General features: G+C 37.8%; 1 protein-coding gene across 1 annotated transcript in view; it reads left to right on the forward strand.

Moving 5' to 3' along the window:
- Positions 1-17113, forward strand: part of CDH7 (cadherin 7) — a 105268-nt gene that overhangs the window by 80184 nt on the left and 7971 nt on the right. The window contains exon 10 of the mRNA XM_008160580.3: positions 2933-3184. Within this exon, the coding sequence (XP_008158802.3) occupies positions 2933-3184 (252 nt within the window). The remainder of the gene's footprint in view (positions 1-2932; positions 3185-17113) is intronic.

Here is a 17113-nt window from a genome sequence, read left to right on the forward strand (position 1 = left end):
TTTGTCACTGTGACGGTGGAGGCAGCAGGTACAAACTCTAAGCGAGAGCTTTGGCTCACTCAGGAATGCTGATTATGGACTTTTTTTTTTTTTTTTTCTTCCCCAGCAAGGACATTAATGAAAGGGCAATAAGCCCCTAAGGTAATTTTTATCTATGGATTTACTGTCATGAAGAAGCTGCTACTTAAGTAATTTTAGGCCTAAATCCAAATAGGGGGGAAGCCAGATCCATCTCTCTCTGTCATTTCTTCTAGACGTTTGCTTCCTTATTTGTTTACCAAGCTCTTTAAATGATCTAATGGGTTGAGGGCTGGCTAAATGCCTTAATTAGGACTGTCCTACACAGGTATGACTTGAGACATCAGGAAAATACTAATTGCACTTGACATATTTCAACCTAAATCAACTTTGACTTATAATTTCAATATTAACATTAGTTATTCTTTTATTTTAAGCTAAAATAAGTGATCTGTGCTAAAAATGTGTTCTTGATGCAAAGATTAAAAAGAAAAAAAAGAATTCTGTCATCCCAGATCCCATCCTTTTGCTCAAAAGTAATAACTCTTATCACTTTCCTAAATGTCATTATAGAAACATTTTTGCAAACACCTATAAATAAATTCTGGTTTTGCTTAAATATAATTGTAGACATAAAGACAGTACAAATTAGAATAACTTTAAGCATGAGAACCTGCTATCTATTGTGTAAATTCAAATTTACAATATAGAAAATGTAATTATTTCAGATTGAATGTGTAAACCAGGTTTCAGAAAAGAAAAAAAAGTAGAAATAGATTTACTAGTCAAATCCTGGCTTATCGAAAAGGACCTGCTCTCAGAAGATGGACATTATACGTGCTTTTACCTAAAGCCACCATGTTCTTCAGTGCAGCAAACCCTTTGGCTTCAGAAATTCACTGTGAAATAATATTTTATTCTGATTCCCTTCTCTGCTCAAGAACACTGTCATATCCCCTTAGTAACAGGAAAGACAGAACATTCTCCATGTGAGGAATCCCAGACTCTCTGACCTAATCATAGTTGGTGGGGATAGTGCTCAGCACTTCCATTCATCCAGCACAAGGCAGAGAGCCTTTGGCCTTTCCAAGAAGAGTGTGAGGATTTCCCCCACGTGTCCTCCCTGCAGGACCACCGTGAATGGGGGCAACACGAGCACTAAAGCATCTGGATTTTCAGGACACAATTGAAGGATTTCCCCAGGTCACGTCCAGAGTTCCCTCGCCTGGACCTTGAAGGAGAACATGTAGGGATAAACACATTAGTTCTTACATCGCTTCCATCTTAGGAAGCGCATAACACACATGATGAGTTTTATGACCTCTTTCTGGAACACGGGATTCTCGTCTTACATATTGGACATATTAGTATGAGCTCCTCAATTCATTGTGTGTTTGAGCATGTTATTTGACATCAGGCACGTTAGATTACTAATTAACAACTTTGCGTATCAAATACTACAACATCTGAATTATTGGGAGGCCAAGACATAGACGTGTGTGCACGCATATGTGTTATTGTTAACTGTATACAAACATTGTCAAGGCAATATTCTTCAACTCCATATATAGTTTTTTAATGAACACCTCTCAAATTCATATGTTTTAAAATAAGATTTGTGTACATAAAAAGCTACCAGGTAAAACCTGAAAATTAAAGTTTTACTCCTGCCATATCTGTAATTGCAGTACACTTTCTGCAGTCTCATGTGAACTTGCTGTTTAGAATATTGTTTATTCTTTCATGGTAACACTGGATTAGCATCTGTTTGACAGCTTGAAAAGGAACAATATATTAAAGCACTGGATGAAACTAGGGTCCTGGTTTTCCTTCATTAATTGTTGTCAATTTAAAGAATCACATAAATTCCTAATTATTTAAGACAAGTTAAATGCATAAATTGCTAGTAGATAAACATTTCTATTTCAGGTATAGAAATCAGTTTTGTGATACAGAGTTATTGATCACTGTTAAACGTTTCATAATTACTATAATTGTTTAGATGAAATAAAACATTGAGTATAAATTAAACACAAGTGACCTATTTTATCACTAACGAAATGTTTATATACATGGGTTTTGGTAGCAATATAAACTAATATAAATGTTAAAAACTATAAGATAATTCCTTTCTTGAATAGTTATGCACACTCAATTCAGATGAAACTAGAGTAGCTTATTTCACTTGTTTCTATAACGGGTTTGGAATTTGTTGAAGAATGTATTTGAAATTTCATTTATGCTATCTGATGATGCTCCTAACATACTTAACCTGTTCACTTTTATCATCCTGTAAGTGTATGGTTTGAAACTTAAGATAATTAAAAGGATATATGTAATTCTTAAAAAGTTGCATGTTAGAAGTGATAAGCTTTTTGATATTCAGTTTTACTTTACAACTGCATCTTTGGTTTTAACTGTTTAGCATGATGGATATATTAATACTAGAGGCCTGGTGCATGAAATTTGTGCACTCAGGGGTTGGGGGAGGGCTCCCTCAGCCTGGATTGCAAGAGGGTGCAGGCCAGGCCACGGGACCCTACTGGTGCAGGATCGGGGCCGGGGAGGGACACAGGAGGTTGGCAAGCCAGAGAGGGACTGAGGGAGGGCTCCAGGGCGTGTCCAGCCTACATCTGCTGGACCCCAGCAGCAAGCTAACCTACCGGTCGGAGCATCTTCCCCCTGGTGGTCAGTGCACATCATAGCGAGCAGTTGAGCGGCCTTAGCATATCATTAGCAAATTACACTTTAATTGGTTGAATGGCCAACTGGACACTTAGTTTTCATTATATAGGATTATATGCGATGATTCTCTGTCCAAAGAAACTAAATAAGAGTGACTTAGTAAGATGAAGTTGGCAGGACTGATTCCACCAGAAATCGCATGTTAATAGCTCTGCCGTCTTCCTCCCAGACAACACGGCCTCCATTCTCACCAGGAGGAATGGCTTTCGGAGGCAGGAGCAGTCTGTGTATTATCTGCCCATCTTCATCATGGACAGCGGGTCGCCTTCGCTCAGCAGCACCAACACCCTCACCATTCGAGTCTGTGACTGTGATGCAGATGGAATAGCGCAGACCTGCAACGCTGAAGCCTATGTCCTACCTGCTGGCCTTAGCACCGGAGCCCTGATCGCAATCCTCGCCTGTGTCCTGACGTTACTGGGTAGGTGCTGTTTCCAGTGCTTGCGCTGTAAGAGCAGTCACAGCCACATCACAACTCCTTTCTATCCCTCTTAAGGATATTTTTCAAGAACATACGCAACTATTCTATAGGATAGTCTTTTGCTCACTGAGCAACCCAGGATCACCAGTTACATACACTTCCCAGTTTTTAAAAATGTGACTCAGAAAAAAAAATATCAGGTCTCTTTTTTAAAACAACAGTGAAGATCCATGGCTTATGTTTAATGTTGACATTTTCAAGGTCAGTCAGCTGCGCCTTAGAATATTCTGCAGAGGAGATACATTTGAGATAATTTTTTCTGTGTTGTTTTGATAATATGCCTATATTAGAAATTATGCTTTCTATCCTAGCTCTTTTCAGAAAAGATTTAAGGTGGATTTTTATAATTATTTACCAATTTTAAAAGCCTGCAATTTCATCAGTGCAAACGTGATAATTCCTCAAGAAGAACCAACGTATTTAATGGTACTTTTCCATGATTACTGTGTGGTGAAATTAGATTTATAACTCATATTAGAATTGCCATTTTTATGGGGGATTATGCAGCATCCTTTTAAAAATTGGGAGACATCCAATGTGGGCATGGGGTAATGGGTTTATTCCTTAGCTACATTCCCCTTCACAGTGTTTAACTTCCTACAGCAAGGACAACAGGCATTTCATATTGCAGCTGAGACTGTACCATGTGTTTTCTTGGATTTAATATAATTTGTAAATCCAGTTATAACATAGTGTTGTAGAAACGGAATTTAGCAATGGGAGTCATCATTGTGTAATGTTTTAAAAAATATGTTTGGAGTTAGGTATACCTCGCTTTTATTACTGCCTCCAACATGCACTATTTCTTCACCAGGGGAACGTTGATTCTCCCAAGGCTGGCTTCTTGATTTAAAAGGGACAAGTATTAGAACTAGACTCACAGGGTTGTGAAAATTAAATGAGGTAATTTGTGTGCCTTCCATAGAGTGAACATTTCATAAATTTTTAAACGTTACTGATGAAGCAAGTTCTCAACCTATTAAGCAACCTAAGCCTTACTTACTCATATACTGTAAGTGATCTCATTACAAATGGAAGTTGTTATCTTCAGTAACTTCAGTTAACCAAATAAGTCTAAAAGGGAATTAAGTATTTTCTCATATAGCTTCATGCAGGTGGCAGAAATTAATTAGAAATGACAAGTAATTCCCAATTAAGGCCTGATTAGAATGTGAGGGACTAGAATAAATTTTGAAAAAGGTGGAACCATTGAAAACTATTTTGAATGTTCTACCAGGTTCCAATACATAATAGTAAAGATGTAAATCACATATTTATTTCATAGTAGTTGAGTAACCTAGAAGAGAAGATATTTAAGACAGTAATGTCCTGAGCTCAGAATCGGGGTCAGGGAAGAAAGGTGGGGTAGATGGTTTGTGAATGATTCTCTTTGAACTTGACCAGTTCATCACAGAAAATTTAGATAATACTGTATTTCAAAGGAATAAGAAAAAAAAATGTAATCCCCAGAATTTAATCATACCCAACAGGTAATGAACTTTTGAGTCTTTTAAGGCTGTCTAATGAAACCTGCTTAAGAAAATATTTTCACCAGTGACTTAGGGGTTCTTTGCAATTTAGGTTGCTTGATGAGTCTGATTAGTTAAGAATCATTACCTAGTGGTTACTGGAGGTGAAATAGAGTTCTATTAGATTTCAATCTTGTATATGACGTGTGTATACATAATTAGCGTAATATTTTCAGGATTTGGTGAAAATATAGTTAAGTATGACTCTTCTTTTTGTTAAATTGGAATATTTTTCTTAAACAGACACCAGGTGAGGAATGCTGCTTCCATTTCTAAGGGTCAGGAGTTGATGTCCCAGAAATCAAAACAAATAACTGTTTGGAACCAGAGGCTTCTGCCTACAGCTTCCATTTTCCTGTGAGAACTCTGCCCAGTAATCAGTCTGTGTACACGTTAGCATTTCAGTTCAGAAGTGGGTCTCTTGATGCCTTATTTCCTGTCTTTAGAAGTTTCTCCTCTATTATAAACTCTGAGTTTTCACGATAGGTGTTGAAGCTAATGGGTCAGTCCTCAGAGGGGGTGCACAGCCTGATGTGGAACTTGACCTCTGGGGCACAAATGACTCATTTTTTAAAACACCTCAACAAGTGGTGTGAATCTTATTTCTAGCCACTGGAGATCAGGGTTTTTAACTCAAACCTTTGCAGGCTTCTGAACAAATATTGCTAGAAAATAGCAAAGTGAAGAGGTGGGAATGGGGAAGAAGAACTTGAGGATCAGGTTAATTTAAAGGTGAAGCATATGGGCGTTAGACGCCTGCTTCCCGGCATGCCCAGGGTGTGTTCCAGGGATGTGACAAATTAAAGCTACGTGTGACTAAGGAGATGCTCTGACGTTTCCAGCCTGTTAGTACTGGAAGACATCACAGAAATCCATTCCAGCTAAAGCCCCTGCACTGGGGGAGATGATTTCTAGGGGTTCATATAAAAGGTAGTGGCTTTAAGGCATAAGATTCTAGGTCTCCTTATGCTCAGTCACTGCTGTGGGATTTAAGGCTAAAGGGCATACACACTGCAAACATAAAAATACTGCTGTTTACGAGTAGTCCTTCTGTCTCAAGATTTGAAGTCCATGGAATCTGAAGCTGGATCTGTGAGTGCTCACAGATACCTACTTTCTCTCTCATCCTCTTGCTTTTACCCTCTTTCTCTAATTTACCCACCCCTGAATTATTAAATGAAAGAGATGATCTCCAAATTAGAAGACACGTTGCCTTTATTTATACCACGTACAACTTAAATGGGAGACATTGTTATGTTCAAGGTTCATAGGAAGGCATCACTCACGCCTCAATTGTTTAAAACTTCACCAATGTTTGAATATGTATTTTGCCCTAACTCAAACAGCAGTTTCATTTATGCATTTTTATCATAATTGATTATTTTTCAACCAGGCTGAAAGCACTTTAAGAAAAAACAAATTATATGAATAACTGATACATTAAATTATTACTTTAGTAGATTTTAATAAATACTCATAAATAAAGAATTTTCTGTTGTTTTGTTTTAAAATACGGTTTCAGTATTTAAAAATGTACATTTATTCAGAGAACATGACAGCTAGATTCTTTGTTACTCTGCATGAAGCTTTGTGCTGCTCACTAAAACTATCACTGAATTTATTATATTAAGTTTTGTTTACTCTGTATTTGGACCTTTAGGTCCAAGTAACTGAAACTGAAGTCCTATAACTTTCCCTCCTACTTTTGGCTCTTCACACACAACTGCGATTAGACTGGCCCAGCGTCAGGTTCAATAAGGCGTTTGTGGGACCACTGTTTACTGCGTGGAATTCAGGCTCTGCCAGGATGGCATTTACTAGTAGCTGTCATGCATTTTTCCACCTGTCTTTCCCTGCTACTGTGACCCTCTTGATTTTGTTTAACAGGGAAAAAAAATCCTGGTTATGTAAGTGATAATATATAATAACACCTAACTGAAAAATATATTCTAATGCTGAGAAAAAGTGATAACACTGTAAAAGAGTGTGCCCATCGTGATGTATAACCATAGCACCTATTTGTCATAGCAGTCCCACTGATCATGAAGGGCACACCACAGTGGCTAATTTATGGTAACAGATGTGATCATTTTTCAAGCAAGTGAGAGCACCGTACAACATGAATTACATTTAATGAGCTTGTACTAAGTGCTCGACATTAACCAAGTGCTTTATAAGTATTATCTAATTCTAATAGCACATTTCCTGGACAGATATTATGATGCCCTCTTTGTATATGAGAAAACTATAAATTAGAGGTTATGTGCACAAAGATATAGTGTCAGAGCCAGGATAAACACAGTCGAGACTGCCTTCTAGATGTCCTTTCTGAGGTATGTTTCCCTGTGGGTTTTCTGATATGAGACACCATGTGTCTCTGGGACATGCCTGTAAGTGTGTGGGTAGGTGGCTCAGGTACTGACACATTAGAGGCAACAGTATCTTTGCTCTGTTTCACACAGTAGCTTTACCACTCCTTTAACTCTGAGTGTCTGATTTAAAGTATCCTCCAATTACTTCCAGCTGTGAGAGAACATGTTTAGAATTGTGTGTGTTACATTTGAGATTATACTTCAGTACAGCTGAAGTGTACCAGTTGTGTTTGTGCACAAAATAGCCATTTGCGTAGGTCAGTTTTTAACTTGAGATCCATAGAAAATCTTTCTAATTTTCACATACAATGGAGGGGAATTTTTGCAATACCTGCTTCAGTTATAATTAAACTTTTCCCTGTCATGAGGCATGGAAAGCAGGATTTGCAAACCTCTGGTTAGGCTCTTTCATGGGAGATCTAGATAGATGTGGTCTTTGGGTCTTTGGTCTGCTGGCATTAGAAATCTGAGTAGAATTGTCAAATTCTGAACCATTTTCTCTATTCCTACCTCTTTCCCTAATGTAGTTCCTACTTATGTGGTTTTTTTTAGCAGACTCAGCTTTACTTCCTCCTCTGTTTCATCTCCCATAGGCAGTTGGTCCTCAGGTACTGCTAACTGAACTTTGTTCATGCTTGAACCTGTTCCTTTCTCTCCCTTGATGCTGTGCCTGATTTGATCCAGGGTCTGTTTTTCCCCTCCTGCATTATGGCAGTTTCCCCAGTCTCTATCCTCCCAATCCCTCAGTACCACAGAGTAAGCTCTTTCTGTGGATGGGATGATGCTCCAACCAACTGAGCGACACCAGCCTGCCACAGAGTAAGCTCTTTAAAAGAAAATATGAGTGTGGCCCAGTTCAGCTTAAAGTAAGATTTTCATGGCTCCCCAAGACTAAAACCACTGGCATTCTGTGAACTAGCTGTTCCCTCCCAGCTTGGTCTTCTTCCAGAGTATACTTGACCCAGACTATGTGGGTTGAACTTCCTTAGACTCAGCCTGCTTTGTCTTGCTCCTAGCAAGTGGGAACTCCATTTTCTATTCAATACTCACTTCTTTTGCTTCTGAGTCCAGGTTGAGTGTGGTAGCTATGGGCCTCATGACCTTATGTATAACAGTCCAGGAGCATCCTTCGTCTCTCTCCCGTAGTGGACTCCTGCTTTTGGAGGTAGGGCATGAGCATTATCCTATATAATAAAAGCCTAGGTGGCATCATGCCCTTGCGTGATGCCCTCATGTCATCACAAGATAGCTGTCAGGGGAGTGGTTAGGGGGCAATCAGGCAGAAGCAGTTAGAGGCAGGCGAGTGGTTAGGAACCAGCAGTCCCAGATTGTGAGAGGGATGTCCGACTGCCAGTTTAGGCCCGATCCCTGTGGGATCAGAAACTGGCAGTTGGACATCCCCTGAGGGATCCCAGATTGGAGAGGGTACAGGCTGGGCTGAGGGACACCCCCCTCAGTGCACAAAATTTGTGCACTGGGCCTCTAGTTAAAGTATAATTGACATACAATATTATACTGGTTTCAGGTGTACCAACAGTGATTCAATATTTATATTCCTGACAAGGTGATCACCATAATAATTCTAATAACCATCTGTCACCGTAAGTTATTACTATAATATTGGCTATTTTCCCTGTGCTGTACAATACATTCCCATGACTTAACGATTTTATAACTGAAAGTTTGTACTTCGTATTCCCTCTCACCCACTCCTTTACGTCAACCATCAGTGTGTTGTTTTCTGTATCTGTGAGTCTGTTTCTATTTTATTTATTCCTCTCAGTCCATCCATGTTGTCACAAATGGCAAGATATTTTTATGGGTAATATTCCATTGTTTGTGTGTATGTATACATATAACATTTTCTTTACCCATTCATCAATCAGGGGATACCTAGGTTGCTGCAATGAATATAGGATGCATATAGCTTTTCAAATTACAGTTTTGTATTCTTCAGATAACTACTCCAAAATGGAATTTTGGGATCATATGGTATTTCTGTAGTGATTGCACCAGTTTATATTCTTACCCACAGTGCATAAGGGTTCCTTTTTCTTCAAAATTTCACCAACACATATTTATTAATAGGCAGTCTGACAGATGTAAGGTGCTACCTATTGTGATTTGCATTTCTCTATCAGTGATGTTGAGCATATGTCTTCTTTGGAGAATGTTCAGGTCCTCTGTCTGTTTAATTGGATTTTTTTTATGTTGTATGAATGCTTTATATATTTTGGATATTAACCCCTTCTTGGCTATAGATTAACTTACCATATATGTGTGGGCTAATTTCTGGGCCTTCTATTCTTTTTCATTGATCTAAGTGACTGTTTCTATGTCAGTTTGAAATCAGGGAATGTGATAACTCTGCTTTGTACTTTTTTTTTTCAAGATTGCTTTGGTTACTCCATGTTTTTTGTGGTTCTACATAAGTTTTAGGATTATTTGTTCTAGTTGTAAAAGCCCCTTGGTATTTTGATAGAGATTTCATTGAATCTGTAGCTTGCTTTTTAGGTAGTATAGACATTTTAACAATATTAATTTTTCAGTCCATGAACATGGTAAATCCTTCCATTTATTTGTGTTGACATCAGTATTTTTCATCAAAGTATTATAGTTTTCAGAATGCAGATCTTTTGCCTCCTTGGTTAAATTTATTCCTAGTCATTTTATTTTTTGATGCAATTTTAAATGGGATTGTTTTCTTAATTTCTCTTTCTGATATTTCATTATTAGTGTAAAGGAATGCCAGTAATTCCTGTATATTAATTTTATATCTTGCAACCTTACTAAATTTGTGTCATAATAGTTTTTAGGGTTTTCTATAATATGTCACCTGTGAATTATAACTTTACCTTCCTTTCTAATTAGGATGCCTTTTATTTCTTTTTGGATTGATGTAGCCAGAACTTCCCATACTAGGTTGAATAAAAGTGGTGATAGTTGGCAACCTTATCTTATTCCTAATCTCAAGGGTAAAACTTTTAGCTCTTCACTGCTGAGTATAATGCTAGCTGTGCGTTTGTCATACGTGTCCTTTATTATATTGAGATAAGTCCCTCCTATTCCGGCTTGGTAAAAACTATGATGCAAGCTTGCACAGGTTAATAGCCCTGAAGCCATATAAGGGATCATGAAAGAAAATGAGAATGTATAATTTTTGGACTCTTTCTAAATATACAAAAAAAAATTACGGTAGAAATTTTGGTTAAAGTTTTAAATGATATCATCTAATTTATTTTAATCACTTACTTGCATTTTATCAATTAAAATATTTACTTATCCTTGTGACTATAAATAATATAATGGATTCATATGCAGAAATTCAGATTTTGGCCTTCTGTTTCTAGGAATCTGCATGTACCTCTGATTTGATAGCTCAGATCCAGACTAAATTATAAGTTAACTTCTCTCATCCTTTAGATCTAAGCTTAGATGTCACTTCCAATGACATCCTTCTGTGATCACACTTAGACCAGTACCCTGTATTTTTTCTACTTGAAACATTTCATTTGCATCAAATGCACAAACATAAAATCTCATAGCCCACAAAGCAGGTGTGTTCTGATACATGCTTACCCCTGAGCCTTTACTCATCCTGTAGGAGTAACCACAGCATTTTCTGCCCTTAGTTTCAAACATGCCATCTTGTTCCTGAAACATTCTTCTTGCATCCCTTTACCTGAAATTTACGCCCCCAGTGGTACCTATCCAGAGGGAATGGTCTCACACCATGATTCTTACATAGAACCTTTGGGGCAAATATCACAATTTTTAAATAGGTTTGTTTGCTTTACACAAATAAAACACCTTGAGAATTGTGATCTTAATATATTTTCAGAGCCTAGCATAGAGCATATAGGAGGAAAATATTTTGGGATGAAATTGGGTATTTATCACACTCTACTGTTTATTTTACTGCATTTTTCATATATGTTTAAACCTCTATTTTTCATTATCCTATCATCCAATAAATAGAATAGATAATTAACTAAATCAACGGGGAGTTATCAAAATCACATGCAAGTCCATGGTAAAGCTTGTTTCTGTGCATCAGAAGTGACTCAAATTTTAGCAAGGCACAAAGGAATTGAATTTATTATACAAGTTCACAATATATGACATTATTTAAAACCAAATAATGCTTACTAGGTATAACACTATTTAAGCATTTTACAAATACTATAAACCCACTTAATCTTCATTAAGTTGCTATGGGGTAGTTCCTTTGAGGTGAGGTTTATTTATTATATCTATTTTGGAGAGGAAGAAACTGAGGAAGGTGGAGAGAAAATGCATCACCTTAGTTACCGATTTTTAGTAATATTTATGCAATTTAACATTATAGAAAAGAACAGCAGAGAGTTAAAAAATAGAAAGTTATCAAAAGGTTAAGTTCTACTTGCACACTGATGTGTGTAATTATTTATAATAAATTGCTGAAATTGTATACAGATTGTGCTGGCAGATTTTTCATTTAGAAAAGGTCATATCAGTTAACACCTTATAGATGCAGTAGTAATTGTAGTGTAATTGCTGTTCAATATGTCATTTGCAATACAGTTTTATAGTAGCATTCCTTAGGACCATATGCAATTAAATTTTTTCTAGTATTTCTAAATCTTTGTTTCGATCCGTTGTCCATAAGAAATATATCATGATTAAAAAGTATGAACCAGATACGTAATTTAAACTTTTCAAGGATACTCATTAGCAAAAATGAAACAAGTGAAGTAAATGCGAGTGAGGGTCCCTGCTGGGGTCTTGGCCAGCCTGCAAACAGTCCTCAGCCCCTCACCCAGACTGTAGGACATCCTTTGAGGGGTCCCAGATTGGAGAGGGTGCAGGCTGGGCTGAGGGACACACTCCTCCCACCCCCCCCGTGCATGAATTTCGTACACTGGGCCTCTAGTATGTTATATTACCATATAGTTAGTGCATTATATAATAGTTAATTTATTTCTTCTTATATAAAATATTGAACTTCTTAATGGCAAGAATATCTTCAGTCACAGAACCTTTCCTGGACTTTATTTAACAAATATTTATTGAATGCATACTTAGCATCAAATATTGTTCTCTGCATTTAAAAACCACTGTTCTTATAGGGCTTATACTTTTAACAAATCAGTGGTCAGTAGAAAATATTGTTGAATTAAACAAAATTGAGCCTTTACACTTTTGGTGTCAGTCTCTAAACAACTGGATACATTTAAGGAAGTGATATTTAACAGGTATACATATACAGTCTTAAAACAAAAATCTTTTTAGGGTAGAAAGGAAGTTGCTTGATAACTCACATGACTGAGCTGTTTTAAATGAATCCCAGACTCAACATTTGAAATATGTAAAAACATAATTAAATGCATTAAGGAAAATTGTCCCTCTCTAAGTAGTTTTATCTAGCAGTGGTATCATTTTGTACCACATCCACAGATGTCTGCCTAGTGCTGGATACCAAAATTGGATATTGAGAATGCAAGCATAGAGAACTCAGTGCAGGGGATTCAGGGTGACAATGAGTTGCTGAGCTGAGAACTACACTGTAAGTTATATTACAACAAATCTGGATGACTTTTCAGAAGATAAGACACTTGATGATAACAGTTTAGTGGAGAGAAGGGCTTCTTAATTGTAGGGCCAGTGCTGCTATAGTTAACCTCTAGGAAGCTGGTTAGGAAAGCAGGGCTGAAATATGCACTTTGAAGATGACTAAGCAAAAACCATGTTCCGGTTTATATATCTGTTATAGACCACAGAGAAGTTGAGAATGAAGGGGCCCGCTAGTTTATTTTTTTATATTTTTCTCCATCTTTTATTTTCTCAGTTTTGGGAGAATGCTGCTATTCTGGCAAGTTTCTTTATACCTGTGCATCTTTACCTTCTTACATGAACTGCATTATGATTTATGTGCAGATATTCTACAAAGATTGAGCTGTGAGGATGCAGGGGTTCTCTTTTATGGCTTTGCCACTACCTAGCACTATTTCCTACCATATTGGGATACTCAGTGAACGTTGACTTGAATGTTATGAAACTGAGTTCTAAAACCAGAAATTTAGGGCAGCATCATGCTTTTTCTGCTGCAATCGCATTCTAACTATTTTTCTAACACCCACTCCCGAAAACCTGTTGGTTCTTGGGCCTACCGTCTCTTTCTGGTGCTTCCATCTCCCACCTCATCTCCTTCCTCATGCTCAGTTCTCCAGCTGCACTGCCTTAACCCTTCGCTGATCAGTTGACTGTGCTGATAATAATCTCCCCTATCACACTGCACCCCCATCCCAGCCACACTTAAATCTCTTTTGTCTGGACCTGTTTTCCCTAATATGTATCTTTAAAAGATCATATTTCCCTCTTTGGGAAAAATACATTTAGTTGTCTTATTAGTTAACTAATATGTGTCTGTCCCATTTAATTATAAGTCCAGGAGAAAATGTGTTATGCCTGCCTCTATGTGCAACATTGTTATCATATCTAATGCATATACTACTAAATGGTTAACACATGTTTGTTAACTGGATATGTAAAGCCACAACCAACCAGCGCAATATATGTGCCACATGTCTAGACTTCAACTAGACCTGCTCTTTCCTCGGTCTCCACTCAGAATTATATTCCATATGATAGAAAAGACAGATGATAAAAACACTTGAACTATATAATTTTGTACATACTTAGATCTGGAAATAGTTTTTAATATAGAAATTATCTCTATAGATCTTGAAGAGCAGTTAATACTTATTCTACATAAAGGTTAACATTTATTGTTATACGTGCTCCAGTATGTAGAAGAAAATACTCCCCCAAGTCATTGAAATGTTAAGCACTTCACATTGCTTCAGGCAAGATTGGGAAATGAGAAACTCCATAAGATATCAGTATCCGTAATGTGTATTTTGTCTATGGGTGCTCTGGTATTTCACCTTTATTGAACACTATACTTGAGCATCAAAAGTCAACTTTATAGGTAATGTAAAAATGCTTTCAGTTAATATAAAAGATAATTGTTTTATACATACACATAGGAGTTAGGAGCACCAACCCCCCAGTACAGTTGAAAATCCACGTATAACTTTTTTGAGTCTCCAGAAACATAACTACTAATTGCCTGCTATTGATTGGAAGCCTAACTGATAACATAAACTATTAAGTTAACACATAAAGTAAGCTTGAAAAAATGTTAAGCAAACCATAAGTGAAAATACATTTACAGTACTGTATTTATAGATACTGTAAGTTCATGCTGCCTTAGACAAATTAATCATCTCTTAATACCTACATCAATATTGTCTTATATGCTATAAAACACTGTAGATTTTATATATATTACTACCACTAGACATCAAAAATGGAAAAATAATTAACTTATTTTTAGGTATAATGATCATGTGTTGATAACTAAGAAGCAGCAATATGATGACATTATGGTAGCCTAATCAATTGTTATAACATTTTTATTGCATACACTATTAGAGCCATATTCATAATACAGTATTGGGAAGATTGTTATATTTTTTTAAAAAGTTAACTGTAGTGATAGGTTAATATGCTGTTTCCCCAATTATGAATGAGGCATACTGTAATAGTAATGTAATTTTTGAAAGCAAAGTTATATAAACTAGTAATAAAAATAACACATTATTAACTTTTTATGAAATATCACACACTTTATGCCTGGATAGTCATTCCACTTCAAGGATTGCACCCAATGTTCTACATAATGAATACTTAGGCGATGGTGATGATGCTACAAATACCTTTCTACCATTAATTGCTCTCCACACAAAGACAGACACACACAACAGATACATTAATTATATGTCATGATGATTTTGGATGACCATAATGGTCTTCACGTTGAGTAGGCGGACTGGTCTTGCTGTCTCAAGGTGGTGGAGACAGATTGCTCAGTGTAAACATGGAAGTACACATCATTTCTGATTTCTTGACTTTTTCACTTCTATAAAAATGTTTCTATGTGGCACCACTCCTCGTTTTCACTCTTTGCTTTAGTTCCAGGGCCTGCATCACCAAAGGGCCCATGTCCTAAAGGAAGTCAGAGCCTCTTGAGTCATCAGGACCTTCTTTGGCGTTGTCAGTCAGTTTCTTTCTGGCTCTGCTGCTTCTCCATTTTCTTCCTGCCATCTGGCACTGGTTCAGGTTGACTCATCTCATCTTCTGTTAATTCCTCTGCTGTGGTGTCTACTAGCTCTTAAACTTCAATATCCATATCTTCAAATCCGCCCAGTCTGTCAGCTTTCCTTCACTCGCTGTGTCATTATTGCTCTGAAGCTTTGCACAGTCTATAAACACAGTTTCTCCAGCAGGAACTTATTGTTTGGGGCATGATGACTTTCACAGCTCTGGCATCATCAATGGTGTGATCTTTTCTGCCTTTCATCATTTTTCTCTCTACTTAGGTTCTCTTCCAAAGCTTTGATAATCCTTTCCATAGAATGCCATGAATAACAAGCCTTAAAGGTCCCTTCAGACCTCCTGATCTAGAAATGGAATTGGAGACATTGTGTTTGGGAGCAAGTAGACCACTGACACCTTTGGTGGTGAATGCACAAAGTGCTGGGTGGCAGGGGCATTGTCCAATATCGAAAGAACTTAAAAGGCAGTCCCTTACTGGCCAGAACCTCCTGACCGCAGGGACAAAGCATCAAGGGAACCAATCTAGATAAAGGCTTCTCATTGTCCAGGTCGTCTTGTTCTCCAACCAAAAGACTGGCGGCTGATGTTTCTCTTTTTCCTTCAAGACTCGTGGGTGAACAGCTTTATAGATAAGTGCAGTCTGGATTTGCACAAAACCTTACTGAATTTGCACAAAACAAAGTTAGCCTATCTCCTTCTCCTTTAAATCCTGGTACTTGCTACTCTTCTTTACTAAGAAATGTCCTATGTGGTATTTTTCCTCCCAAACAGGGCACTTTTTTCTGCTTTTAAAAACCTCTTCAGTCAGATGCTCTTTCTCCTCAATGATTTTTTAATGGGGTGTAGGAGCTATTATGCTGCCTCTTGGTCGGCAGAGCTGCTTCTGCTGTTACCTTGACATTTTTGAAGCCAAACCTCTTCCTCAGATGATCAAACCATCATTTGCTGGCATTTCCTTTCCCAACTTTGGATCCTTCACTTTTCTTTTAAGTTTTCATAAAATGACTGCTTTTTCTAAAATCATACCAGTCTCTAGGTATGCCTTTCTTATCACAATACTAGAGGCCCGGTGCATGAGATTTGTGGGGGTTAGAGGGATGGCCCTCAGCCCGGCTTGCACCCTCTCGCAGTCTGGGACCCATCAGGGGATGTCCGCTTGCCGGCTTAGGGCAGTGGTCGGCAAACTTATTAGTCAACAGAGCCAAATATCAACAGTACAACGATTGAAATTTCTTTTGAGAGCCAAATTTTTTAAACTTCTAACGCCACTTCAAAATAGACTCACCGTGGTATTTTGTGGAAGAGCCACACTCAAGGGGCCAAAGAGCCGCATGTGGCTCGCGAGCCACAGTTTGCCAACCACGGGCTTAGGGGATTGGGCCTAAGCTGGCAGACAGACATCCCTCCAGCAGTCCAGGACCCCTCATTCCTTACCACCCACCTGCAATGGAGGCGTGAGAGGCTCCTGCCACCGCTGCTATGTTTGCCAGCTGTGAACCTGGCTTCTGGCTGAGTGGCACTCCCCCTGTAGGAGTGCACTCACCACCAGGGTGCAGCTCCTGCATTGAGCATCTGCCCCTAGTGGTCAGTGCATGTCATAGTAACCGGTCGTTGTGCTGTTCGGTCGATTTGCATATTATGCTTTTGTTATATACAATTGTGGCCACATAAAAAGCTATTACATAAAAAAGTATTTCGCAAAACACAAGGTTTTTTTTACCTGCTGTAATACCTTTATACACTTCCTGTTGTGTGTTTTTTCCTATAATACTGGATTCATTTATCTTGAGATGGTGAGCAACCACACA

The sequence above is a fragment of the Eptesicus fuscus genome, chromosome 12 (assembly GCF_027574615.1).
Source record: "Eptesicus fuscus isolate TK198812 chromosome 12, DD_ASM_mEF_20220401, whole genome shotgun sequence".
Classification (NCBI taxonomy): Eukaryota; Metazoa; Chordata; class Mammalia; order Chiroptera; family Vespertilionidae; genus Eptesicus; species Eptesicus fuscus.